This window comes from Gasterosteus aculeatus, chromosome 4, assembly GCF_964276395.1.
Source record: "Gasterosteus aculeatus chromosome 4, fGasAcu3.hap1.1, whole genome shotgun sequence".
Classification (NCBI taxonomy): Eukaryota; Metazoa; Chordata; class Actinopteri; order Perciformes; family Gasterosteidae; genus Gasterosteus; species Gasterosteus aculeatus.
The window spans coordinates 35,940,919-35,968,027 of record NC_135691.1 but is presented as its reverse complement, the minus strand read 5'-3'; the positions used below and the strand labels follow the sequence as shown (position 1 = coordinate 35,968,027).

Genomic DNA, 27,109 nt, shown 5'->3' with positions numbered 1-27,109 from the left:
TAATAATATTTTATTATAGAACAAAACATAATATATGAATTGTTTATAACATATCTATTGTTAGACCTGCAAATAGAACAGATCTTAGGTCAGTATAAGAAACTGATTTCCCCCCCCCCCCCCCCCCCCCCCCCGCCCCCCACCAGAGGCTCAGAATAACTAAGCTTTATTCTCTGCTGTCTATTTATAGTGGAGATTATTTTTATCACAAAGGGATGGAAGGAGGGTAGCAGGATAAGAAGTACTGGGAGGACCGGGAGGACTGGAAGGACATGGAAGACAGGGAGGACTGGGAAGACTGGGAGGGCCCGGAGGACTGTAATGCTGTCTTACATCACTGTTATTCGTCCCGGCCAGAGACACATGCTGGGAGGGAGATGATCAAAGGACGAGGACTTCCAGCTAACTAAACCCAAATAACTCGTCTTTGAGCTTCCTCTCTTCTCTCCTCCTCTTCCCTCCTCATATTTCTTCTGGTCCTAATGGGCTCTTGGTTCTCATGGGCTTTTGGTTTGGGTGGGGTTGGTTCTGTTGGGGTCTTGACTACAACATTAGCAGCAAGTTCTGAACCACAGAGAAGTTCTGGTCCAGCAGGCATCATTAAATTAAGAGTAAACCGATGAATGTTTTTCAATAGAATCATTAGAGATAGTTATTGATGAGTGAGATTACAGCTGCTGCAACACACGCATTGCCATGGCAACGCAGCAGAAGTGAGACCGCCGCACGACGCCGATTGATGCTCCGACTTTTGCTGCTGCAGATTTAAACATATTTATGATCATCACGTCCTGTCTCTTCTTCAACAAGAGGACCTGGCAGGAGAAACAAGACAAGAGACATGAGACACGAGGTACAAGAAAAGAGACATGAGAGACGAAATACAGGACAAGAGACACAAGGGAGAGATAGGAAACGAGAGATGAGAGACAAGAGACACAGGTCGTGAGACATGAGACAAGATATAAAAATACACACAGGTTCCTCAATCCTCTCACACATGACTTTGATAAGATGGTTTGATGAAACGTCTTCTGGTTGTTCCTCATGTTGACTTATAGACGTGATGCCACCATGACAGTCAGAGAGGAGGAGGATTAATTGCCTTAATTGGGTCACTCTCCTTTAATCACTTCTCTGCACAGCTAATTAAACATCTGCTTCCCATCATGTGTCTGCATCAAGCAACTGGTGAGTGAACACCTATTTATATATATATATATATATATTTTATATTTATATATAGTATATGAATGCTAAACTTGTATAAAAATATCTCTGCTGGTATGTCAGTATATGTCGCGTTGTATTCCTGTTCTCCAGATGTGACTAGACTGGCCTTGGACCCGATCTGGACCCGATCTGGACCCGGTCTGGACCCGGTCTGGACCCGGTCTGGACCCGGTCTTGGGACCAGTCTTGCACCCGGTTTGGATCCGGTCTGGACCTGGTTTGGACCTGGTTTTGGTTGAAACACAGACGATCATGTGGCTGAACTAATAAACCTTTATTATGGCCGCACCATGTTGCCAGCTGGGCGGTTGACATGTCAAACATAAATTCATACAAAAACGTTGTTCCACCATCTTCTTCTGTTGATGAGCTACCCTATCAACAACAACATTTTCTGTCAAAGAAAATAAAATGAGACAATAAATAAAAGACAAAAAACGCTTCCGTGTGAAATATGAAACCACAAGCATTAACGGCGGAATCCGTTGCTCTTGAGTCTGTTCGTGATCAATGAAAATCTTCAGAGTCTCGATCCAACGCATCGATTATTTTAGCATTTCAACCTCAAAGTCCTTAATTCTTTTGTACTTGTTAGAAGATCAACATCTCTACTGAATGTCATGAGCAGTGTCTCATGCCAACATGTCAATGAGGAGAAACAGGATGGAGATGTAGAACTTGGGTTCTACTGTTCTAAGGGACGGTGAAGTGGAAGGGACTGCCGGGGACGTTCTCGTCCCCCCACTTGACAATAAGGATGTAGCTGCCCTGCTCTTTGACGGTGTAGGTCACGTTGTACGTTCTGTTTCCCATGTGTTTGACGTAGACCTCCTCACAGGGAGTCTTTGGCCCGTGGACGCCCACCATCAGCATGTTAATACCTGCAGGGATGAGAACATCCGATTTAAAGATCGGGATCATAGGTCAGGGGCTGGAGGTCTTTGCGTTGCTCACCTGCTCGGCTGCAGTCCACCGTGAATGTGTTCTTCTGGCCGACAAAGGCCTTGGACAGACCCGATCCCCTGGAGACCACTTTGCTGGCGTCTGAGGAGAACCTGGGCAAGGAGCTAAGGGCCCCCCCCATCGCCATTGTCTTGGAGAGCGTTTCGACAAGAACAGAGGACGTCTCATGGAGGCTGTCTCCGGCGGAGAGACGAGGTCCTGCAGGCGAATTCAAAGACTCTGAAGCTCAGTTCATACAGACAGAAATATGCACTGTTTTCATGTGGGGATGGACGCGGTGTTATACAAAGATTTTAGAAGCTTTAGAAACAATAATTGTTACAAATCAAATGGTTTACAGGATTTGTTTCTTTCTAACAGATTTAATAGTCATGTTGTTTAGATTGGCCATGATAAACTGTGACTCATCTGGACCCGGTGGTCCAGATGATGCTTCTTTTTGGGGTGAGTTTGTTGAAGAAAGTCCGGCTATATTCCACCGATGCTTGTTTAGTATAAACACCCAAACAAACTTGACCCACCTGACACTTTTGCCTTGAAGGGACTCCCAACGACGTGGCGGGGTCCCCCGTACTTGATGGATATCAGGTAGTTCCCCGGAGCCATGGGCATGTAGGAGACCCTGTAGCCCTCCGTGGACTCCTGACAGTCCATCTTCACCTTGGAGGGCCCGTCGATGGTCACAGACAGAGTCCCCGATCCGGCGCTACAGGTGTTCACTGTGAACTCCGAGGTCCCTCCTGCAGGGTGTTACAGATGTTACGGTCCGTCTCCACCAGGAGCTCTAAGGTAGAAGAAGTGAGTGTGTTTACAGTGTGTACCTGTGGTTCCTCCCTCTAGGCCCGGTCCGAAGGCTAACACCATGCCAGGGTCTCCCGCCTGTCCCGGTTCCCCGACTCGAATTTTAAAGGGACTGCCGGGGACGTGGCTGCCGTTGAAACGGACGTCGATGGAGTGAACTCCGTTCTCTCTGGGGACAAATCTGATGGCGTGCTGGTCTGTGGGGACGCATGGGGGTAAATTAAACGCATCTATTACATTTTATGTATGCCATTGGTTCATTATATCATAATCAATGCCATTGGTCATCTGTTACATCATTCATCTATACCATCATTCCTCTATAACATTATACATATATGCCATTGGTCATCCATTACATCATACATCTATTACATCATACATCTATGCGTCATCCATCACATCATTGTTTGTTAATATACGATAATATATTCAAGTATCCTACACATAAAGCCACAATACCGACTCTGACGGTGCATAAAATGCATGAGATTAAAATGTAGTGGGCCCAAAATGGAGCTTTGTTACCTAAACATAACATTAGTAAGATACAGTCACTAACGTAACGTTGGTCTCACCGGTTTCCAGCTCTGTGATGTAGCACTCTTCCGTGGCACCGGACGGCGTGTGGATCTTAGCATCGATCAGCCCTCTGGCTCCATTAAGCTGCACCGCAAAGGAAGCCTCCTTCCCCACTGTCAGACCCATCTCCTGAAGGAGGAACCAAGGAGGGGGTTACAGTCCAGACCATGTGGCTGTAGATGTCCTCTCTATGAAGACGATAGAAGATGTGAGAAACGCTCTAACCTGCAGGCTGCTGACGGTGAGGCGGCGGGCGTCGTCGGACAGTGCGGCGACGGGAACAAGGAACGGAGAGTCTGGGATGTGATCGTCATTGAACTTGATGGAAACTTCATAGTCGCCTGGAGGGGAAAAAAGAAAAGGGCTCTTCAGAATGATGCCATGCAGGAGACACTTCTGGTTCAAGGAAGAACCGTTCTACCTATTCAGGAAATGGTTCTTTAAAGATCCGACAAAGGTTTCAAGGAGAACCTTTAAAATGGTTCTTTGAAGCACCTAGAAGAAAAAAAGCTTTTCCCATGAACCTGTCAAAAAAGTCTTTACGAGTGAGAAAAAAGATTCAGAGATGGAGAGGATGAGAAAGAGGAGGAAGAGGGAGACAATTCCGATTTATCCAGGTTCTGCAAGAGCAATTAAATGTGGAACTAGAATCTGTCAGTTTTTCTGTTGCCGGTGAGGGGGGTAAAATGTCAAAGGATGTGGCCTGTGTACAGACCCTAAGGTCCTTTGTGGGTTGTGGTTTTGGTTATTAATAGATTAGAGTCCCACCAGGCTCCTGAACCACGTAGGTGACTCCACAGGATCCGTCTTTGCGATCTTCAAAGGTGATCTCGGCCTTACTCGGTCCCTCGACCGCGATGGACAGACCTCCTGCTCCGGCCTCTCGTGTCCAGATGCTGAACTCCGCTGAGAGAAAAAAACAGAATAGGAATGTTTACCTCTTCAGTAGTAAACAGTCAATAACAGCATGTGCGTTAAAACAGAAAACCTCCAGCCCACCTAGGATCCCAGCCACTCCTCGATCCAGCCCGGTCCCCCCTGCTCTGACCTTGTGGGCCCCCCCCTCCCCCAGGGGTCCCACGGTGAACTGAAAGGGGCTCCCGGGAACGTGTTGGTCTCGGTATTTAACGTTAACGGTGTGAGCTCCCATCTCCTGAGGGACAAAGCGGACGCTGTAGGTGCTGTCTTCTCCTTTGATGATCTCAGCCTCGTCTTGCTGACCTCCTGGACTCGTCACTTGGGCCGTCATTTCCTGGTTACCTGAGTCACCTAGGGGAGAGGAGGGGAAAGGTGTAGAAGAGGAAGAAGAAGAAGAAGAAGAAAAGGAGCAGGGAGGTGGATTTCAGTCATTGTTTTGGTTATTAGTGCGTGATGTCATTCCACGGATGATGTCAAATAGGTTTCCCTCTGTATGAAGATCTGAACCCACAGTCCTGTAGTGGCGGTGCTGGTGGAGGAGGTGGTGCCTGTCTGCTGCCGTTGAAGCCACTCAGACTGTCCCGACCCATGAAGTTCCCGAACACGTCTCTGAAGGGGTCTCCCACCTGGGTGCTCTCTTCCACGCGGACCTCCCTTTTCGTCTCCCCGGCTCGGGTCTTGCTGATCTCCGTCCGCTCCGTCCGGGTGTAGGTGTGGCTGCTGCGGGTGAAGGTCCGGGTCAGGCACTCCTGAGCCGAGACCATGTGGAACCAGTTCCCTGAAGGAGGAAAACAGGGACAGAGCAGGAGGTGAGGAGGAAGCAGCCGAGAGGAGGTCCGGATTCCGGCGGAACAGACGGAGGTCTCACCTGGTATCTTGAGGTTCAGGTTGCAGGTGCTGCCGACTTTGGCAATGGAGGGAGCCTGACGCCTCCTGGTGATGCTCTCCTTCATCCGGCCCTCCCCGAACACCTTCACCGTGAATGGACTTCCTGTTGGGCCCCAAAACACTGAGGGCCTCGTGGACGTACATTTGCAAACGTAGCGTTTGCTAATGCACGTACACAGCGAGCGCTATATGCCGCGGAAAACGCACTCGCTGTGAAACTTCAGTTTAAGTCCTATTTATAGTTCACACGCCACATCCTGAGAAGGCAACCCCAACCAAGGCAGCCAGTGCAAGGCAAGGATGTGGCGGCACATAACAGTTGTTGGAAAACCCGGGGGCAGACCCAAAAGAGAAAAACCCAAAATGATGAGGAGACAAAGAAAAGACTGTTCAGCAAAAAGTCCAGTCGAGAATGGCTGGTTTATGATACAGCCAAAAAGATAATGTATTGCATTGTTTGTAGGACGCGCAGGAGTGAAAAGGTTGAGGGGGTCTCTTTTGTAGTCAGGACAAGCACTAAATAAAGGGCCAGGAACATTCCGTTGACCATGTCAAAAGGATTGTGACTAAAGGGACGAGGAACGATAAGCTACTCTTTTGTCTTTGTCTTAATCAATTGCATTTGTTTTCATACAAAAGGAGCTTTACACACTTACAAGAGCTGAAGGTTCGGTGACTATACATACACATTTGATGTAGTCTTGATTTTGGTGTTTACAATGGTAATTTACATTTGAAAGAATTGTAAATCAATCCGTAGTCAACTTCTAATTCTCAGATTTTCTTGGTTTTCTATCACATTTAACAGAATGACAACAAACTATTTAACAATAAAGAAATAACAATTTTCGTAATAATGAAAAACAAGATGATAATAATAATAATAATAAAGATGATAATAATAATGCAATAATAACATTAAGAACCATAATGTAATACTAGTAATAACAATAATAATAATAATAACTTCATTACTATTAGAGACTTTTTTGACTTAAAAGAAGTGCTACCTTAGATTTACTCATTCGAGTAAATTAATTGAAGAGGAAATAATTAGCAATATAACATACATAAATAAACCTAAGCTTTTGATTACTGAAAAGAACTTGAGCGTCAATACTCAATAATTCCTACCTGGGACATGCTGGTCGGCAAACTTGATGTTGATGATATAGTTCCCTGGTTCAGTGGGACAGTAGGTGACCTTACAGGTGCCGTCCTCCACGTCCTCACAGATAATGTCCACTTTACTGGGACCCTCGATGGACAAACCCAGACCACCATAACCTATCATCCAATTAAGCAATCAATCACAGGTCACAACAACTTTCATTCAATCAATCACAGGTCACACCACCTGTCACCCAACCAATCAATCAATCAACAGGTCACAGTTACAAATACCTGTCATCCAATCAAACCACCAAAGGGTTGTTCGCCCTGTTTCCTAACACTGCTTAAATATAGTTCTGTCCAAGCTACCTGCGTGCCTGGTGTCCACGATGAACTCGGCCACCTCGAAGATGTGACCTTCGATCAGACCCTGACCGAGGACCTTCACCTTGCCAGCATCTCCAATCTCCGACTGGCCCACCATGATCTTGAAGGGGCTGTTGGTCACGTGATGGCCGGTCTTCTTCACGCTCACCACGTGCTCCCCCACTTCTTTCGGCGTAAACGAAATGCCTGCAGACGAGACGATCCCGAGGTCAGACAGGAAGTCCGATAGGAAGTCGACTTTGTCTTCCCGCTGAGTCCAACACTGACCAATGTGTCTGTTGGGAAGCCTCTTGAGCAGACACGGCTCCTCGTATCCGGATGGCGCCCTGATGCTCGCCGTCAAGCTGCTCAGGTCTGTCTCTGTGATCTTCAGGGAAACGTCTGTCGACGTACCAACATTGAGCTGAGACATCCTCACCGATTCGTCACCTGCAAACCAACCAAAAGGCTTGATATGAGAACGGGCTCAGGTTGCATACTGAAGAGAGAGAAGCGTCCTAGCTGTGGTTCCGGCACCGGTGATCCTGGCAGTGAACGGGCTCCCAGGGATGTGCTTGTCGTCAAACTTGACAATGATGTTATAGTCCCCGGTGACGCTAGGCAGGTAGGAAACGGTACAGGTCCCGTCCTTGTTGTCCTTGCAGCTGATCTCGGCTTTGGACGGACCTTCCACGGCCAGAGACAGACCGCCTGCAGAGAGAGAGACAGGCATCCACCATGGTGGGGAAGATGAAGAAGAAAAACCTCACGAGCGGGAGTCACCGCCAACATGTTCACTCTTTAAAGGATGCTGATTCCTGCTAATGTTTCAAACTAAAAGTATGATTTAATTTTACTGTATTAAAATAAGCTTATTTCAAATAAACATGTGGTTCTCAATTCAGAGAATTCAGGGATATATATTTAAATGTCATTGTCTGAGGACATCATCCGGTAACATCACAAGAGCTACCAACACTTTTTCTACTACTACCTTCCCCGGCATCTTTAGTGACAATGGTGAAGGTGGCCGGTTGGTTCACAGTGCCGTGACTCAGGCCGGGGCCGTACGCTGTGACGTGCCCGCTGTTAATGGCGTCTACGTAAAACTGCAGCGGACTTCCTGTCGTAGAGAAGAAAAACAGAGGAAGTCAAGCTGTGCACTGATGATACTCTACGCTCCGCTTCCCTCTGAGAGAAATGATCCATCCTGAAGACTCATCTTAAGTAGTAAACATAGTAAACGAGTAAACATCTGCAACTGCTCACCTGGGATGTGGTTCCCATCGTATCTGATGTCCATCTTGTGAAGACCTCGCTCCGTGGGGGAGAAGTTCACCGTGACAGTGCCGTCCTTGTTGTCGGTGATGTGAGGACAAGCGTTCCGACCGGACGGCATTCGCACCTCACCTGGAGGACCAAAATACAAACCATAGTCTCAATACTCATCGTGGCTGTGAACAAGGCAGAACATCAGAAAGGAAGTCAGACAGAAAGTAAGGCAGGACGACTAGCAGGTTGTCACACAAAGAGTCCGACAGGAACTCAGGCAGGATGTCAGAAAGGAAATCAGAGAGGGAGTTCCTAGGAAGTCAGGCAGGACGTCACACAAGAACTGAGGTAGGACGTTCGGGAAGAAGTTAGACAGGAAGTAGAATGGGAAGTCAGGCAAGATGTGAGGCAGGATGTCCGACAAGAAGTAAGATTGGAAGTCAGGCAGGAAGTCAGGAAGGATAGACTACAAGGTTCTCAGACATCCAACAGAAAATATTGAATAACACCAGACTAATCCTATGGATTCCAAACAAAGCGGAACTTAATGTATATGGATTATTTGTATGGCATATTGTTGCTCTCACCAGTGATCTCTCCTTTCTGCACAGTAAAGGGAATGACCAGACTGAAGGGGCGGAGCACTGGCTTCATCACGTCCACGGGGCTGATGGGATCATCGGTGGCCTAAACCAGAGCAAGTGGGGGAGGGTTAGGGCCCTCATACTGGGATACGGTCCGATATACCACGGGATATCGATACCGGCCCGAAGAAATACCCTTTTTAATTGGTTAATGATGGAAATGCTCTAAGCTGAGCTGCTACATGAAGAGATGTTTACTATAGTACAAAATATAATGAAATAAACACATAACACAATCATACTAAATTAATAAATCACCAAACGTTATAACAGAAATGAACAACAACGAAGTAAAAAATAAAGAAATGCATTACATAAAAATGAACAGATATACAAAAACTATGTAAATTAAATAATTATATCAATACAAATGATAATAACCATTAAAATAACTAGATATTTTATGTGTAAATAAGAAAGAATAGTTAATGATGAAAAGGCTCAACTTACTTCCAGAACATCCCAGTAGCACTGATCTGAGATCTGTTAGTCAGACAGGCAGATTTAACATGCAGCAGCCAGACAAGCAATCAATGAGTGAGTCTGGGTTGTTATTGACGGACTCAGTAATGGATACAGGGAAGAGGACAGTGGTACATGTCTAGACATACATAAATACATATAGTTAGATATCCATGTGTATATGGAGTAGATAGATAGTGTATACCCATGGAGGCGAGCAGCCCGTATAGGGAGTGAGGGGCTGGTGTAACTGAAGCTGTTCACAGGGCGCCTCTATTATTGGGACGGTATCAGTCGCCTAACGGGGGACAAGGTAGAACCTTTAGGGAGCGCACACACACCTTCGTGCACAGGCGCAGATTAACGATGCACTGGTTCCTGGACTTTTTCTACAACCGGGTCCTTTTTCTGAATCCCAATCTCTGGACCAAAAGGGAACCTTTTCTACACCTCGAATGACTCATGAAGAAGTCAACCGGGCCCGGGAGAAAGCTCAGGAACCATCGATCCGGTTTCTGGTGCTCACTCACCACCAGGTGAAAGGGGCTGTTGGGAATGTTCTCCCCCCCGAAGCGGATGGTGATGACGTACTTCCCAGGTTCTGGAGCCGTGTAGTAGATGTCGAAGGTTCCGTCGGCATTCTCCACCACGTTCACGTCCAGCTCCGCCCCATCCGGGGTCGACACCTTGCAGGTGACTTTACCTTTCCCAGCAGCCTTGGCGTCCACAGTGATGACAGTCTCCTCTCCGATCTGGATGGACGGGCCCATAACTGATCCTGACAAGATGGCCAACCAGAGTCTTAGAGCTGTACGCATTTAGCATCACTAAAATAAAGATAAACTACAGAAAAGTCACTCAATATGTAAAATAAACTAAACCAGATAAAATGTCTATAGACAAATAGAATGGAATAACAAATAGTTATAAAATACAAAATTAATAAAAAAATTAAATAAACAAAAAAGTAAAATTGAATCAAATGTATTAAATCCTTGAAAAAAGGCAAATAAAAACAACTAAATGAAGCTTAAATCAAAAATATATTGAATTCAGAACATAAAATAAGATTAGTAGCAAAACAAAGAAAATACAAATATTAATACAAAATTGACAAAATAATAGAAAAATAATAAACACAAAAGGTGAGAAGAATAAAATAATAATAATAATTAGAATTAAATAATAAGATTTAATAAAATATGTTTTACTGAGCTCACCCAGTCCGTGACCCCCAATCGACACTGTGGGACAAAAACAACACAGTTTCAGTTTCAGGCGATACAGTTGGCCGGCGGGGTGAGTGTTGGGCGGAGTCTGACCTGTGACCAGGCACTTGCTGGCGTCACCAGAGGGCGCGGCGTGGATGCGGTAGGGCGAGTAGGGGATCTCGTCCCCCCCGTACTTGATGGTGATGGTGTAGCGTCCCGCGGTGTCAGGGACGTAGGACACTGTATATGTCCCATCCCAGTTGTCCCGGATATTTGCCTTCTTGGGTTTTCCCTCCGGATCCTGCAGACAGGAAGTCAGAGGATATGTTAAAAAGTACTCTAAGGCACACCGACATCCTGCCGTGGAGTAAGGTACTGTCCAACAGTGGTCTACCACGGCAAAGAGACACGTCAACGTAATCTCTACTTCTGCTTCCTTTCTTTTGTATTGTTTTTTAAATGTTTAACTCAATAAAACGTGAGAACAATATAATTTATGAAACAACAACAGTTTAGTGTGTTTTAATAAAAACAACGTAAAATTCCAATTCCAAGCATCACTTGTAGACGTAATAAATGTGGTTCTCCTTTGATACCTGTGATCATCTTTCTACGGACAACCTTTGAGCCTTGGGCCATCAAACTATCAGCTTAGATTACTTGATTTTTTCTAAATAATAAAACTAGAAAATATTCAAAACCCTGGATGAGAAGGAAACAGTCAACATCTCTGACAGGAAGTAGATTGCGAGCAGCTCCTGGTTCAGGTTAAGGAGGGAGGGACTTCCTGCACTGGAATGAACCCTGAATTCTAAAATATGACGGTTCAGTGACGCTCGATGGCTTGAGACCAGTGATGTTCACAGCACTCACAGGAGGAGACACAACCAACAGGAGCTAACCACTCTACTCGCAACGAGGAAGAGGAGGATGAAGAGGAAGAAGAGGAAGGAGAAGAAGAAAGGAGGAGGTAGAGGAGAGGGGGGAGGAGAAAAATTGAAAACCACATAAGTCTGTTAACTCATTACACAAACTGATGGAGGCCAGTTAACATGGAGACCTGGCGGGGAGGAGGGGGGGTGAAGAGGGGAACATTCATGTCCTGTTGTAGGAACCAAGGAGGGAATATGGAAGGGAGGGGGTGAGATGAGGGGATGGAGGAGAGACGGGTGAAGGCGGGTGACGGAGGACAGAGTCCAGGCCTTACACAGCCTCTCTTATGAATACTGAAGGGGATGGTTCTCTTTACAATGTGATTCTCCCACACCCTCCTGCCCCAGTCCTCCACAAACACTGAGGCCTCGCGTCCGCATCCGTCCGGACCCTGGGGTGTGGGGTGGGGGGGTGGGAAGATACAAGGGGAGTTTGGACAATAACAGTTCAGAATTCCGAGTATCCTCATAGACCCCAGTGGATTTTAGTACGCCCTAGTTGACCATAGCGGTCGTTAGCAGACCCACCTTAGACGATCCACTAACAGGCCATGGTAAGAGCTAGGACGTTTCATTTTAGGTTGAAGATTACAAGATCAGACTTCATATTTCCCTGTGAAAGTCGAGTTGGTCCGTCTTGGTGTAGATCAATGGAGACATCATAAAGGCCAAGTCCTGATCGGGACGGGCCTCTGGGACTCACCAGTATCTGGACTGTAAGCAGTCCCTCTCCGGCATCTCTGGCGTCGATGGTGAACTCCACCGGTAGACTGGCCGGGACCCCTAAGGTGTTCAGACCCGGGCCGCTGGCTCGGACTTTACTCGCATCGTGAGCCGGTAACGTCTTGATCTTAAAGGGACTGAGAGGAGACGTTAGAGGGGAGACCTGAACCAGTACGATCCTGACTTCTTCGTACGGGCGGGTGTGTCGGCACAGACCTACGAGGGACCTCCTGGTCGGCGTACTTCACGCACAGCGTGTACGGGCCGTCCTCAGCGGGGGTGTAGGTCACGGTGTGAGTTCCGTCTCTGCTGTCCGTGATGCTGATTGGCTCGGTCACACCTTAAAATGAGTTCACTCCATTTAGGCCCAAATCCTGCATCCCCTTAGAGAGTAACAGACCTTGCTAACTCTGTGAGGGTTAAGTTCTGTTCCATTTCCTAATAGTTGAGTGTTTGAGGCTCTCAAACATTTGAAGCCCTTTATGAACCTGAGGGATTGTGGGGAATTACCCACCAGTCATTGCAATGTGATCTTAAAAACGTGACAACTAGTGAAAGTATGGAGATGTTAAAAAAGATATACACATAGGACTCTCCGTACACGTGTGATCAGACTGTGATATTAAAATGTATTCATTTAAAACACATGATATAAGGATATTTACTAATTCATTCAGAAAATATTAAATATTCTGCATTGAAGCAATTCGGGCAAAAAACATACAAACAAACAATTATTTAAACAGACCTCTCATGCTATAACGTAAAAGCCTAAAGACGTTCAAATCAGAGAGTAAAAAGTATGGAATAATTCCCTCAATTGTAAATCCTATTTGTGAGGTCATGGTGACGTGACAAGTGTGGCCCCTTCATATTTACACCTTTTAAAGCCGTCATTGACCAGGTGAACTCAGTGAGCCCCTGAGGGGTCAGAGGTCAGGGGGGCACTGGGATTGGGCCTAAGGCTTTCAGACTTAAGCTAGAAAACCTGTTATACCTTGAAGAACAAGAGCAAATAAATGAAGAAGGAAAAGAAGAAAAATAAATAATATACATCTGGACCCACGTTTGGAAAAAGCAAATTACCGACTTCTGATGAATTCATATTTGTCAAACCAAACCCAGAAGGTGCAAGAAGACAAGAATGTCTTCACCTGTGGGCCCGTACAGCTGGACTTCCAGGGGGGCCACCCCGGCCCTACTGCAGTCCACCGTGAAGGTCTGAGGCACGTGGGCTCGGACTCCACTTCCCAGTCCGGGACCCGTGCACTTCACTTTACTGGGATCCACCAGCTCTCGCACTGGCACCCGGAATGGGCTTCCTGCAACACAAAGAGTTATGAGTCATCGTCAGAACCGGACGTGACCAGAACCCCCCCGGAGTCCCGGTTTGGACTGTCACCTGGAATAGGAAGGCCTCCAAAGGTGATGTTGACGTCGTAGTCTCCGGGGGTAAAGGGGATGTACTCCACACTGCAGCTTCCATCTTTGTTGTCCTTACAGGACATCTTCGCCTCAGACGGACCTTCAATGGCCAGCCCGAGACCTCCGGTGCCAGCACCTCTGAGTGAGGGATGTTTGAATGGAGTTAAAGGCAAAGGTCTGAAGATATTCAGAACTGTCTGATGGGTTAAGAGCCCGAGTAAAATCACCTGGTCTCCACGGTGAAGCGGTTTGGTTTGTTAACCAGACCTTCTTCCAGACCTTGACCGTAGGCTCGGACCCGACTGGGGTCACAACCCTCCGCCACCAAAACCCTGAACGGACTCTTCGGCACCGAGACATCATCGAACAAAATCTCAATCAGGTGTGGACCTGCAGAGCGACGAGTCAGACAGCATGGAAACAATAATCAGCTGGTTTGATCTAAATGAAGCAAATCATCGTGATCAAAACATGAGATTGTGAACACTGTGATTTGATCCTCACTTCTGAGGACTTTAGCTACATGTCATGTCTTGACCTGGTATCCAGCAGAGTCATGTAGATTAGAGATTTCTGGGATCAGCTAGAGTATGAACTTGAACAATATTCACTAAGGGAATAAGTCCAGAGAGGAGTCATTTTCTCACAGACTTCTACAGTAGCAGAGGAGTCGTTCCCCGGTGGTCACTACAGAAAATGCAGCTTTAACTCATGAAACCCTGACCATCAAGTGATCAGATACAAACCGACAAGTTCATTAAGTTAAGATGAGTCTGACTGAAGACTCTACAGTGAAGAGTATTTCTGTCCCACAATGCACTGGGATCCAGTGTGTCTCACATTATAATCAGTGGAAAATCAACTGCTGCGAAAGACGGACTGCAGCTATTGATACCAACATCCGTTGGCGCCTCACCGTCCTCGTATGGAGTGTACTCCACCCGGTAGGTGCCGTCCCCCTTGTCGGTGACGTAGGCATCTGTGTTGATGCCCGACGGGTTGGAGATGGCGGCTTTGACCCGGCTGCCGCCGCTCTTGTGGTGCGCCCGGGCGTCCACCAGGAAGTGAGTGGTGACTTCCCTCAGAACGCCTGCAAAGGACCAACAAGCCATCATTTCAGCATCCGAGACATGGTTGTATCCCTCTGAGACTTCATGCACCAGCAACGCATTGAAGTTCATTGCATTGATCCAAATCACATGAAGAAGTAAATGTTGATAGTGTTCAACTTGTAGATGGATTTTGGAGAAACAACCTGCTGTTAAGCCTGATCTCTCATAACTTTATTAACAAAACTAACTAAGTTGATAAACCATGTTGAACATTAAAAGTGATCGGAGAAGACATAGATGTAAAAGTAGTGTGTGGTTTTGTATCAGTTTTTCCATGTTTGTCGTCGTGGCGCAGGGATAGAGCGGGTGCATTGGGAACTGCAAGATTGGTGGTTTGAGTCCCGGCTGTCCCATGTACCATGTCGAAGTGTCCCTGAGCAAGACACCTGTCCTCTAATTGCTCCCTGGGCAGGAATGTAATGTAAGTCGCTTTGGATAAAAGCGTCAGCTAAATGACCTGTAATGTAACGTAATGTTTTGCACCCACAATCTGCTTCAATAACTCATAATCCATAGACCAAAAGACATTTAATGAACATTAACATTAAATCTACTTACATAATATAATCGAGAGCTTTGAACATGAATGTACAAATCAATTTATCTCCAGCTTCCCAATCAAACTGCTGAATGAACTATATTAGTATAATCAAGATTTGTATTATTTGTTAACAAGATTGTAATTTCATAATCAACCTGAAGATAATGTAATCAAGTAAATTAACTCATAAAGGACTTGGATATAAGTTTATTTGAACCATTGAGAAGAATAAGAACCTTCACCAGCCTCACCTCTGGGTTCCACACCAGGACCGTGGACCTTCACCCCGCTGGTGTCCACGGCCGGGTCCACCTGGAGTCTGGCAGGGAACTTGTGCACTGTGAGTCCTCCGTACTTGACAGTGACGGTGTACATGCCGTGGACCTGCGGGATGTAGGTGACTGAGTAGGTCCCGTCATTGTTGTTCTGGACATGGACTTCCGCCTCCGCTCCGGAGTCTGAGATGATCTCCACGGTGAGTTCCGCGCTCCCGGCTTCAGTGCAGTCCACCGTGAAGCACCCGTCTTCGTAGACCTTACCCCGCTCCAGACCGGGCCCACTGGCCGTCACCTTGCTAGGATCAAACGCCGACTGGACCGCAGCCTTGAATGGCGAGCCGGGGACGTGCCGGTCTGCAAACAGGATGTTGATGGCATACTCGCTGGGCTCGGTGGGCAGGTAGGACACGGAGCAGGATCCGTCGCCGTTGTCCTGGCACTCGATCTTGGCCTCGCAAGGCCCCTCTACTGTCAGGCCCAGACCACCGGTGCCCGCTCCTTTGGTGTCGATGGCAAAGTGGGCCGGTTTACCCACGACGCCGCCCTGAAGACCTGGACCGTAGGCCCGGACCTGGGGAGGGAACGGGCCAACAGTTCCTAAGGTTTGGAGCTAGAAACATGGACGAACCTTTGACTCTGTAGATCTAATTACCGGGACAAAGATTTATCTGGTCCTAGAGTTGCTTACCAAGATCAAAAAAGGTTTCCCAGGTCTTAGAGATGTTCTAGAGCGGTTCACTAAGAACAGTATTATATGATGATATCCTATCTTAGTACAATTCTGAAGAACTATCTCACCTTGGAGGGGTCTGGCGGCATGATGCCCTCCACGCTGAACGGGCTCCCCGGTACCGGATTCTCGTCGTAGCTGATGTCCACTCTGTACTGCCCCTCCTCAGGGAGGATGTACTTCACCGTGTGCACCTCTCCAGCCAGGCTCGGCTCCAGCTTACAGGGGATTGCCTGCTGGGACGGAGAGGTGATCTTCACCTCCAGTCTTCCCTGACCTCCGACGTCTCTGGTGACAATGGTGAACTCCTCATCCTTCCCAACGTCCACCTCTTGGTGATCAGACACAGAGAGAAGGTGTAAAACCAACAGGGTATAGGCCAAACCAGGTCTGTTTTTTGACCTATGCTCCGAAAGTGGAATGACCAAAATAGTGTAATAACGACGATCTGTCTGGCTAGATAGAGAACCTCTGTGAGGGTTTTGATATGTGAAAATTAGTTTAAATCTTACGGGTGAAGAAATAAATCAATATAACAAATTAGAATTTTGAGATTCACCTGAAATCTGGCTTTAGCTTTGTATCTTTACTCTAATGTTTCGAACGGAGTGAAGCATTATATATTTGTTTGTGATGAGTACGCAATATTCCTGTTGGAAGTTGGTTCTGCTCGGTTAGTCTCCCATATGGGAACCTCAAGAATCTAAACTAAAGCCCATTCTACCTAATGCTCCACACATTTACACTTCATATATTGTTCAGCCATATGTGAAATCACTGGTTACAAAATATTGTCTTCATGTCGCCATATGATACAAGTTGGACAGTTGAACCACTGGTTGAACTGGTTAAAGAATCAGGACAGTTTTTATTGTCTAAATATAAAACTATCTGTGCTCATTCATGGGCTGTCTGTTATCTGTTAATACTGTTGAGAACACCAAATATCTGAGAGGAGGGATATGAAACAACAAAGCGATGAGTTCAGGGTCAATTAATCAAGGGATTAAGTACAGAGAGCGACCTAAGAACTGACCGTGAACCAGTCCTCAGCTCTTAGTAACGGTTTGGACCTACTCACTGTTGTTCAGACCCTGAACCTTAACCCTGCTGAGGTCCAGCGGGGGGGCCACGCTGATGTCGAAGGGGCTTTTGGGGATGGGGTCTCCCCCATGACACACGGTGACGGAGGTGATGCCCTGTGGACGGAGAGAGACAGACCGAGGTGAGCTCAGGATTGCGGGTTGGACCGCAGACCCAACGAGACCAAACACCGAGCCGTAGGTCCTCACCTGCTGCACGGCAGTGTAGCGGACGGTGTACGAGTAGTCGTGGTTGTCGATAATCTCGAAGTCTCTGACAGCTTCCCCCTTTGCCGCCCTGGTGAAACAAACCTTGGGTTTGGCTTTGCCGGCTCCCTTCGTGTAAATGGTGAAGTGGGTCGGTTTCCCCACTTCAACTCCTACAAGGGGAATAAAGAAATTAAGGTTTTTTAATGTATTCAGAACTATTTTCACTTTAGTAAAGACTGAGTAAAGAGGTGAACACATCTGTTGTCCACTGAGTCCGGCGCACAAACTGATGTTGTTGGTCCACTCTACATCGTATTTTCTGTATCTACGAACACACAATTGCACCTGAAGCTGGCTCACCTGTCCTGAGGAGTCCAGGCCCTTCTGCTGTGACTTTAGCTGCATCGTGGGACGGATCCACCTTTATTCTGAAAGGGCTGATGGGGATTTCCTGCCAAGGCATTGAAAACCAGAGGTTAGTATCCCTGTCTTGAGTCAAAGTGAAAAGGCTCGGGGGTCCTGTGTCACTCACCTGATCGGCAAACAGCACCATGATGGTGTACTGGCCGGGGCCTGGGGGCGTGTACTTCACTGTGAACGTGTCGTTGTCGTTCTTGATGATGTCAAAGTCAATGTCAGCCTCCACGGGGCCGACCACGCCCGGAGCGCACTTGATCCCGATGCTGACGTCGCCTGAGGGCAACAACGTTCAGGTCAACTTCAGGAGCAACAAGTGAGGTAAAACGAGAAGGAATCAGGGACATGAACCCACCCTGTCCGGCCTCGCTGCAGTCCACAGTGAAGTACGTGGGCTCATTGGCCTTCAGTCCTGTCTTTTCCACGCCAGGACCATATACCTTCACCTTTTCTGGGTGGCTGCCTTCTCCGATCATCACCTGGTTCACAGGAAAACATTTAGACCAGCTGAACGCCCTCCTTCCAACTTACTACTCACTACTCCCTGTATTCTAGCTCTCATCCTTCATCGTTTGTCTCTTCACATCATTCATTTGTTCTTCTTAGGAAGGCCTGAAAGGAGGGCTGGGCCCTGTTCCTCGTATATGGCTAACGGAGTTAGCCGGATCATTTTCGGGATAAGATGACGTATCAGGCTTTTTGGTTCCGCGAAGCAACTTTGGCAAAATCATTATAACAGCATATCCATAAACTGGAACCTGCTCCGGCGCAGGTTCATTTAAGCTGCTGGATTAGTTCATCACTCCCCCGGAACAAAGGGCAGCTCTCTTCTTCATTGATGAAGGAGCGACATCAGTTAGATTCACGTTTTATACCACGGGAGTTCTCACAAATATCTGTTATGACATCACGATGACTTTCTGTACGAGCGGCATCGATGTTTCATTTACAAGAAGATCTTCTGGAGCCGTAACGTTATGAGATGAACACCACACGCTGCAGCCGAGCAACTGAATGGTTCTCACACTGTACATTTTGGTACAGTGTCGGCGATGCGGTGAACATTGGAAAAGCCGCTGCATCTTCGTAAAGTTTGTTTTGCATTCTGATGTTCCATGTTTCACTGCTTGATCAAATTTCTGATTATAAATAATATACACATCCGTCTATACACAGATTCAAATATACATATTATGGCCTTGAAGTCCTCATATGTGTTGGTGAACATGTGCTGCTCGTCTTCCTTTGAGAAAAAAGTCAGATGCAGCCCGCTACCAAAAGGCCCAGTGGTTGATTTAAACCATGAAACAAAGAAAAGTTATTTTATATTATATAAAATTATATCATTATAATTATTAGATTAGTTATTAGATTGGCCCGTCGGCCCTGAAGCGAGCGGCAATTTACCCTGAAGGGGCTGCTTGGCGCGTTGATGTCCCCCCAGGTGATGATGACTGTGTGCTTGATGGGTTTGGTGGGAACGTAGACGCAGAAGAAGCTGCTGTCTCCCTTTTCTGTGATCTGGACATTGATGGGGAAACCTTCTGCATCCTAAGAGGAGACAACACACTGATATGAGATCATCAAAAAATCAGAAGCGCAGACAGAGTACTTTTAAGGCCGGCGTCTCCATCCGCGTCGTTGCGTTGACGCACTGGTTTCACTTCCTGGTTGTAAAGTCTTGCGTGTGTTGCAGAGCGATTCACCTCCAGAACAACAGGTGGAGTCACGTGTTTTGTTGAAGACGACCTGGAGAGTCACGTCTATTTATTTGTTTGTTTATTTATTTATCATAGACTTTATTGCCCCGTGCATCCACACTGCTGCTTTTCATCAAGGACACATTTGTCCCGTATTTTCCTCCACGACCGGCAAACCGCCGTCTGCGGCGATCTCCCTCCGTGAATCCAACCCGCTTCTAAACCCGCCAATGGCGGCTTGTAGAAGCGCTCATATTTACGCATTTCTTCCGACAAAAGTTCTTCAATCTGATCCGTTCTCTCGTAAACATTCATTGTTTTAATAATGGCGGTATCGGGCTATGAAAGCGGAGACGTGAGACTCCGTAAAGGACGTAGTTAGCGGACCGATCGCAGCCTGGTGCTGCAGGAGGCTGCGTCGCTTGCGTCGCTTTCGACCCAAGCGACGCAAGCCTAGAAAAATGTGTCGACACACGCAAGGACGCAAGGAGGTGTGAAAAGCGACGCAAGGGACACGCAAGGGGGGCTTGCGTCTGCGTCGCTCTGGAAAGGCAGAAGCATCAATCAGGCTTTCCTTGTGACCCGCTCACCTGGGCGTAGAGCTTCAGCTCCCCTCGGCCGGCTCCCCGGGTGTCGATGGTGAAGTCGACGGGTTTGTTGACGATGCAGCCGAACGGCTCCAGACCTGGACCGTAGCACCTCACCTGAGGACGACATGCGACAACAATACATCAGGTGAGGCGGTAAAAACCTTCTGAAAGAATCTGAGACTCATCTGAGGATCTGATCTCACTTTCTCTGGGAGGAGGTCGCTGGCGGCTGGGAGAACGCAGGCCATGAAGGGGCTGTCCTTGATGTCCTCATCGTCACAGATCACGTGCACCGCGTAGTCGCCCGCCTCCGTTGGCCAGTAGCGGACGTCACATGATCCGTCTCCTTTGTCGTCGCACTCAATCTTGGCCTGGGACGGCCCCTCGATGGAGAAACCTGCGGCCGGGGAGAGGTGGGGGTTTGAGCGCTTCACCTATTCTGCATATTTAGATATATTTACATCAACATCTTTTGCTGTTGTGAATGTTAATCATACATTTTGGAATCCAACCCCTAGTTGTTGACATTCTTTATGTGTTTATGTCTCTGGACCAGCCCCTTTTTTCAGGCCCCTCCCCAACCACCTGTCAGTCATGTCGAGTGGCATGTGACCGTTTCTCATTGTTCCTTTGTGTTGTTGCCGACGTACCAAGCGTTCCCACCTCCGTGCCAATGGCCTCCACCACAAAGTCGGCGCTCTTCCCCACCACACCGGTCTCCAGACCTGGACCCCAGGCCCTCACCTTCTGAGAGCCCGCCTCCTCGCTCACCTGGACCTCAAACGGGCTGAAAACACACGATCCCATACAGAAGGACTGAAATAAATAAACATATCCTTATGCTACATTCAAACGGTTAAACTGAAAGTACTGGAATATAAATATACAATAATTACAACAAAACAACAGGAAGTTCGCACAGAGAAGCTTATCTAGACTAAGAGAAAACGTACTTCATTTGCAGCTTATAGAAATTCTTGATAAGACCATGTTTTTTTATGTTAAACTTGTTTTACATCTTTATCCAACTATCTTTGTCGGAGCATCTGGAGTCCATTATACTTCTGTGCTAACACGACAATATTTAGTTGTGAAGGAGGTCAAAGGACAGGAAAAACAAAGAGGACATGGTTCCATGTGATGGGTTTGGTTCTCCGTCCTGGAGGAACTCCCCCCGGTGTGACAACCATCAGATCAGTTGACCGTCTCACCTTCGTGGGACGGCGTGTCCTCCCCAAGCAATGGTCACTTCGTACTTCCCCGTCAGGACGGGGTAATAGTTGCACTCGAAGGTCCCGTTGTTTACCTCCACAACCTTCACGGGTTCCTCCAGGCCCTCTGTGATCAGAACAGAGACATCAGTGCCACTCTGAGTGACGGAGCAATGTCAAAGTAGAGGTCGTGTGGTCTCACTTGGTCCCTTCACAGAGACGCAGAGCTCTCCGCTGCCGGCTCCTTTGGTGTGGACCTTGAAGTCGGCCACCTCCTTCACCCTCAGGCCCTTCGGCTGTAGACCTCGGCCCGTTGCCCGGCAGGCGTTCGGGTTGCAGGCTGCGAATACAAATCACAAGCGGGGGACAGGTGACGTCAGGGTGATCGTGAAGCACACATTGATTACACTAAAACACAACTATGACCATGGTAACTAATCAGAAACCACAAGTTACGAATCTTGTGCACATTCATTATTCATTTTTCTCCAAAAAGTACAAAAACCTAAATCCTGCTCTTGATTTATTCAATTATTACTACGGGGGTCAAAGTTAACAGGTTAATCTATGCGATTAGTGTGGCTGATGTGGTTGACCCCCGGAAACCAAACCGCCGCTTGCTGCTGTCAGTTGGATCGAGACGGCAGCTGAAGATGGAGAGAACTTTTTGCATTGGAAGAAAAGCAGCAGAGAACTGTGCAGAGGAACTCCTCCACATGTCAAACAGAAGGGGGACAAACAGGCTGAGCTAGCTGCTAGGATACTTCCATCTCACCATCTACCCTGCAGAGGACCACCACTGTGTCCCTAGAAGACAGTAGTTTGTAAAGGTCCTGCTAAATGTGGGACATGTTGGGACTTCAAACAGTTGAGTTGAGAGCAAAGCGCACAAGGACAACAGGAAGAGTCGTAGTTCAACACGTTCCAACCGGTTTAATTCTCCCTTGGAAATATCAAATGTTTACAGTTTTGTGTTCATTTCATGCAGGATGTAACATTTGAATCTGTTGACCTAATTAATATTCTTTAGCTGAAACAGATCATTGTTTTTGACAATTTTACACATGTTTTCACAACTTTTTCTCAGATGTAAAGTTGAGGAAGTGAGTAAAAGAAGTTTGTTATCTTGTTTTTCTTGCGTTTATAAGCACTTATTAAATAGATAGCTAAATGAATATGAAAATTTGAAAATCTTTTAGAGATTTCTGTCCTAAATACAACTCAACTAGATTGATTCCTTAACAGTCAAAGAGGGGACTTATAAAGCAACTGACTAAGTCCTTAGTCACAACAACAATAATGATGTCGAATATGAAGACAAAATAAACACACACACAATTCATGTGTTAGTCAGCTGATCGGCGCCAAGAGAAGCTGAAAGGGAAAGCAGCAAAAAGAAAAGAGTTATGATGGGGCTGAAGGAGAAGACAAGGGAACATAGGAATATACATATATATGAATATGAATACATATAAATATATCAAACAAAACAGTATTAAAATGCTCAGATTCACTATGAAGATTATTCAGAAAAAAGCTCTTTTTTGTGCAAAATAAAATGCAGAAAAGTGTGGATAGGAAACTGAGATCTGATGATGATGTTCTAATGTTCTAATCTCTAAACTTATAATTATATTATATCCACAGTAGATATGCCGGTCGAGAGGAACAAACAAATTATATTATAAGTGTGTTTCTCCACGACCATAAATGCTGTTTTATTAAAGTTTAGAACGCAGAAATTTACATTTTGCATTTTCTGTATATACAGAGCAAGAAGCCAGATCTACTGTATCTATCATCTATGTACTGTGGATCTATCTATCCATCTATCCACCCATCCATCCATCTATCCACTGTATCTATCCACCCATCCATCCATCTATCCACTGTATCTATCTATACATCCATCCAACTATCCAGTGTATCTATCTATACATCCATCCATCTATCCACTGTATCTATCCACCCATCCAGCCATCCATCCACTGTATCTATCTATACATCCATCCAACTATCCAGTGTATCTATCTATACAGCCATCCATCTATCCACTGTATCTATCTATACATCCATCCATCTATCCACTGTATCTATCTATACATCCATCCATCTATCCACTGTATCTATCTATACATCCATCCATCTATCCACTGTATCTATCCACCCATCCAGCCATCCATCTATCCACTGTATCTATCTATCCATCCATCCATCTATCCACTGTATCTATCCACCCATCCATCCATCTATCCACTGTATCTATCTATCCATCCATCCATCTATCCACTGTATCTATCTATACATCCATCCATCTATCCACTGTATCTATCTATACATCCATCCATCTATCCACTGTATCTATCTATACATCCATCCATCTATCCACTGTATCTATCCACCCATCCAGCCATCCATCTATCCACTGTATCTATCTATCCATCCATCCATCTATCCACTGTATCTATCCACCCATCCATCCATCTATCCACTGTATCCATCTATCCATCCATCCAGCCATCCATCTATCCACTGTATCTATCTATCCAGCCATCCATCTATCCACTGTATCTATCCACCCATCCATCCATCTATCCACTGTATCCATCTATCCACCCATCCATCCATCCATCTATCCACTGTATCTATCTATCCAGCCATCCATCTATCCACTGTATCTATCCACCCATCCATCCATCTATCCACTGTATCTATCTATCCATCCATCCATCTAGCTACTGTGTCTATCTATCCAGCCATCCATCTATCCACTGTATCTATCTATACATCTATCCATCTATCCACTGTATCTATCTATCCATCCATCCATCTATCCACTGTATCTATCTATACATCTATCCATCTAGCTACTGTGTCTATCTATACATCCATCCATCCATTTATCTACTGTCAGTATCGATCATCTGTATTTATCTAGCCATCTATCTAACCCTCACTCCCTCTATAACTGAATATTTATTGCATACTAAACTCGTGAGCTTCGTTTTGAAGGACAATTTGTGTGTCCCTGATCCGATTGTGATGGATGAAGATGTAAAACACACAGAGAATAATCAAAAGTATGAAATCCTCATCACGATTCACTCCTTCTCTGTAGAAGAAGAAAAAGAAGCAGAAGAACAAGAAGAAGCAGGTGCTGCGCATGCTGTGAAGCTGGGAGACCCTGGGAGAGGGCCAGCAAACCAGGCGAGCGCAGAAACACCCCCCCACCACAGCCTGTACTAACTTGGTCGTCTGGGTTTGGGCGGTGTCGGAGGGGGGGCTCTCCTGGTCTTTTCTGAGGGTTGAGGTATAATCTGCACCGGAGACCCGGGAGGGGGGTCACTCTGTGAAACTGAAGGAGGGAACAACAGTGATGGTACACATGTAGACGGGGGGGGGGTGGGGGGGGGCAGAGAACCCTAGTCTGCCAGCCAGTCGACAAGCAGACCCGTAGACCAGCAAGCAGAGATGGGACCAAATCTGGTTTGGCAAGTCCAAAGTCGCTAACACCAATGGAGTTCAAGACAAACGAGATCTGGTCTGAAGTGAAGACAGCGAGTAAAGTCATAACCCTTCAAGTCAAGTCATAATCCAGACTGTGAGGTCAAGAACCAGGTCCAAAGATCTGAATGGAGCCAGTAAGATCCTGGGATCCTAGTCCTAGGTTGAGTTGTTACCCGAGTCAGGACAGTTTCATCGTCTGAAGTCTGTCAAAAAATGGATCGTGGGTCAAAGATGGACATGTCTCAGGTCAGGGTTCCATCTCAGGTTGAGACGGGCAGAGAACCCAAGTGAATCTCAAGCCCTGAATCAAATCCAAGTCCTTTCAGACAAGGTCTTACACTAAAGAAAAGCCAAGTCCATGTTCTGCAGACTATCAGAGCACCGAACACAGCGGCCTAAAACCAAGACGGCACAGCTTCATTCACGTAAAACTCAGCCAGCTCCAACAATCCCACTGCACTTGGAGACCAACTCAGCCGTTACATTTCAGTCTTTTAATCAGATATTTTAGACACAAGATCCGGATTAATTTATATCAAGTGGTGATGGGTGATGAACCCTACCCTCTGAGATGTGGACGGTGAAAGGGCTTCTGGGAATCTGGTGCCTGGCAAAGGACACGTAGACGGTGTGAGGTCCCTCCAGGACAGGTACGTAGGTGCAACGAAAAATACTGTCCCCTTTGTTCTCCAGCACAATCTCCACCGTGTCCCTCCGGGCGTTCGAGTCCACCACCACGACGCCCACGTCTCCGGCGCCGGCCCCTAGAGGAGAGGCGGATGGACAAGAGGCCTTTTTCATCAGACAAATGGAGCCCGAGAGTCACAAAAGATGCAGAAGAGGACTCATGCGTACCTGCTGTGTAGATATCAAAGTAAGTGGGTTTGTTGGCCACGTTTCCTGCCAGCTGAAGACCCGGTCCGCGGGCCTGGACTCTACTCGGGTCGCCCATTGCCTTGGAGACATTCACAGTGAAGGGACTCCTCTCGATGTTCTGCCCGGCAAACAGCACCTTCACCTGGGGACGAGTTGGGTTCCGTTACCTCGGTGGAATGACACGGTGCTTCTGGAGAAAGGTTAAGACCGATTCTATTAAGTGGTAGAAGAAGAAGCGGTTCACTTTAGGACCCATTTAACGGAGGAGCCCAGTGTGCAGACTGCAGGGTGGAACATAACTGCACACAGATCTTCTCGGAACAGAGCAGAACTCTAATCACCAGACAGTAGAGGACCATCAGTTATCAGTGATATCCACCTGGTGCTTTTGGGAGTTTCTTATGAAGTCGGATATGAGGAATCTTCACACTCAAAAAGATCTTACTGATTGAAACTTAAAATAAGAAGAAAATAAATAAACTACTTTAATGTCACAAACTCATTCTGGTCCAGAACCCGACGACTTCCGATTAATAGTAATATGTTAATATCTTTCTATGTATCTTCTAACCTCCATGGGAACCAACCATTTGGACTCTTCACGCGGTAAAGCAGTAAATACAAGTAATAGAACAATGTTCTCTCGGTTGGGAACTAAGCCAGGAGCAGGATCAGGAACCTCAAACTTTCCGGTTTGTGACTCCATGACTAGTGAGAACTACCTGCACACATCACATGACCAGCCTCTCTTATCACAGTGTCTTGTCCCATGTTTGAAGACCTACTTTATGAAGCCCCTCCACCTTAGGCAGGTACAACACCGAGTAGCTTCGGCTCTGGTCGTTGTTGGGGATCACTCGGGCCTGATGGACAGAGAAGCAAAAGAACCCTCAACTGCGTTTCCCTTTGTGTGCGTTTACCAAAGAGGACGTGTTCCCACCTCCTCCGTGTGGCCCTCTGAATCCTCCACGTAGACCAGGACCTCACCCAGTCCGGCCTCGACCGTCTCCACCAGGAACTCAGCGGGTTTAAGGACCATGTTCCCTTGAGGCTCCAGACCTGAGACACATGAGAGGAGGTTGAAAGAAGAACCTGCTGATTCCAACAAGTTTACCATGAGTAGAACCTACTGGTTCCAATAAGGCTGATGAAGACCAGATACTTAATGAGTTCAAGTCCCCCACATCCCTGGACTTGGTTGAACTAAAATTATTATTCTAGCTTCTTAAAATGATGCAAATCTATTTACATTTTCCAGAAAAGCAACTGAACTAGTAATTACAGAAAGCAATTCTTAATTCATGAATCCATTGTTTCTGTGA

At 46.6% G+C, this 27,109-nt stretch overlaps 1 protein-coding gene across 18 annotated transcripts in view; it reads right to left on the bottom strand.

Moving 5' to 3' along the window:
- Positions 1-1,488: 1,488 nt before the first annotated feature.
- Positions 1,489-27,109, bottom strand: part of flncb (filamin C, gamma b (actin binding protein 280)) — a 33,118-nt gene continuing 7,497 nt past the window's right edge. The window contains exons 5-51 of one of the 18 annotated variants that reach the window (XM_078100856.1): positions 26,728-26,846; positions 26,573-26,650; positions 25,767-25,929; positions 25,475-25,675; positions 24,652-24,759; positions 21,607-21,744; positions 21,405-21,531; positions 20,844-20,980; positions 20,397-20,590; positions 20,194-20,307; positions 19,311-19,454; positions 18,259-18,382; positions 18,019-18,179; positions 17,847-17,937; positions 17,487-17,656; positions 17,276-17,393; positions 16,263-16,525; positions 15,438-16,035; positions 14,450-14,623; positions 13,761-13,923; positions 13,511-13,671; positions 13,263-13,430; positions 12,325-12,448; positions 12,089-12,245; positions 11,661-11,777; positions 10,565-10,754; positions 10,463-10,486; positions 9,773-10,020; positions 9,448-9,540; positions 9,231-9,263; positions 8,724-8,823; positions 8,134-8,274; positions 7,859-7,987; positions 7,402-7,575; positions 7,153-7,314; positions 6,868-7,071; positions 6,520-6,672; positions 5,366-5,488; positions 5,009-5,275; positions 4,579-4,848; positions 4,348-4,485; positions 3,805-3,920; positions 3,576-3,708; positions 3,018-3,194; positions 2,718-2,936; positions 2,188-2,394; positions 1,489-2,114 (exon numbers count right to left, since the gene is read on the bottom strand). In XM_078100856.1, the coding sequence (XP_077956982.1) occupies positions 1,927-2,114; positions 2,188-2,394; positions 2,718-2,936; positions 3,018-3,194; positions 3,576-3,708; positions 3,805-3,920; positions 4,348-4,485; positions 4,579-4,848; positions 5,009-5,275; positions 5,366-5,488; positions 6,520-6,672; positions 6,868-7,071; positions 7,153-7,314; positions 7,402-7,575; positions 7,859-7,987; positions 8,134-8,274; positions 8,724-8,823; positions 9,231-9,263; positions 9,448-9,540; positions 9,773-10,020; positions 10,463-10,486; positions 10,565-10,754; positions 11,661-11,777; positions 12,089-12,245; positions 12,325-12,448; positions 13,263-13,430; positions 13,511-13,671; positions 13,761-13,923; positions 14,450-14,623; positions 15,438-16,035; positions 16,263-16,525; positions 17,276-17,393; positions 17,487-17,656; positions 17,847-17,937; positions 18,019-18,179; positions 18,259-18,382; positions 19,311-19,454; positions 20,194-20,307; positions 20,397-20,590; positions 20,844-20,980; positions 21,405-21,531; positions 21,607-21,744; positions 24,652-24,759; positions 25,475-25,675; positions 25,767-25,929; positions 26,573-26,650; positions 26,728-26,846 (7,601 nt within the window). In that variant the 3' untranslated portion in view covers positions 1,489-1,926. Of the gene's footprint in view, positions 2,115-2,187; positions 2,395-2,717; positions 2,937-3,017; positions 3,195-3,575; positions 3,709-3,804; positions 3,921-4,347; positions 4,486-4,578; positions 4,849-5,008; positions 5,276-5,365; positions 5,489-6,519; positions 6,673-6,867; positions 7,072-7,152; positions 7,315-7,401; positions 7,576-7,858; positions 7,988-8,133; positions 8,275-8,723; positions 8,824-9,230; positions 9,264-9,447; positions 9,541-9,772; positions 10,021-10,462; positions 10,487-10,564; positions 10,755-11,660; positions 11,778-12,088; positions 12,246-12,324; positions 12,449-13,262; positions 13,431-13,510; positions 13,672-13,760; positions 13,924-14,449; positions 14,624-15,437; positions 16,036-16,262; positions 16,526-17,275; positions 17,394-17,486; positions 17,657-17,846; positions 17,938-18,018; positions 18,180-18,258; positions 18,383-19,310; positions 19,455-20,193; positions 20,308-20,396; positions 20,591-20,843; positions 20,981-21,404; positions 21,532-21,606; positions 21,745-24,651; positions 24,760-25,474; positions 25,676-25,766; positions 25,930-26,572; positions 26,651-26,727; positions 26,847-27,109 lie in introns of those variants that run through there. The other 17 variants (XM_078100857.1, XM_078100858.1, XM_078100860.1 and 14 more) reach the window with 17 other exon arrangements.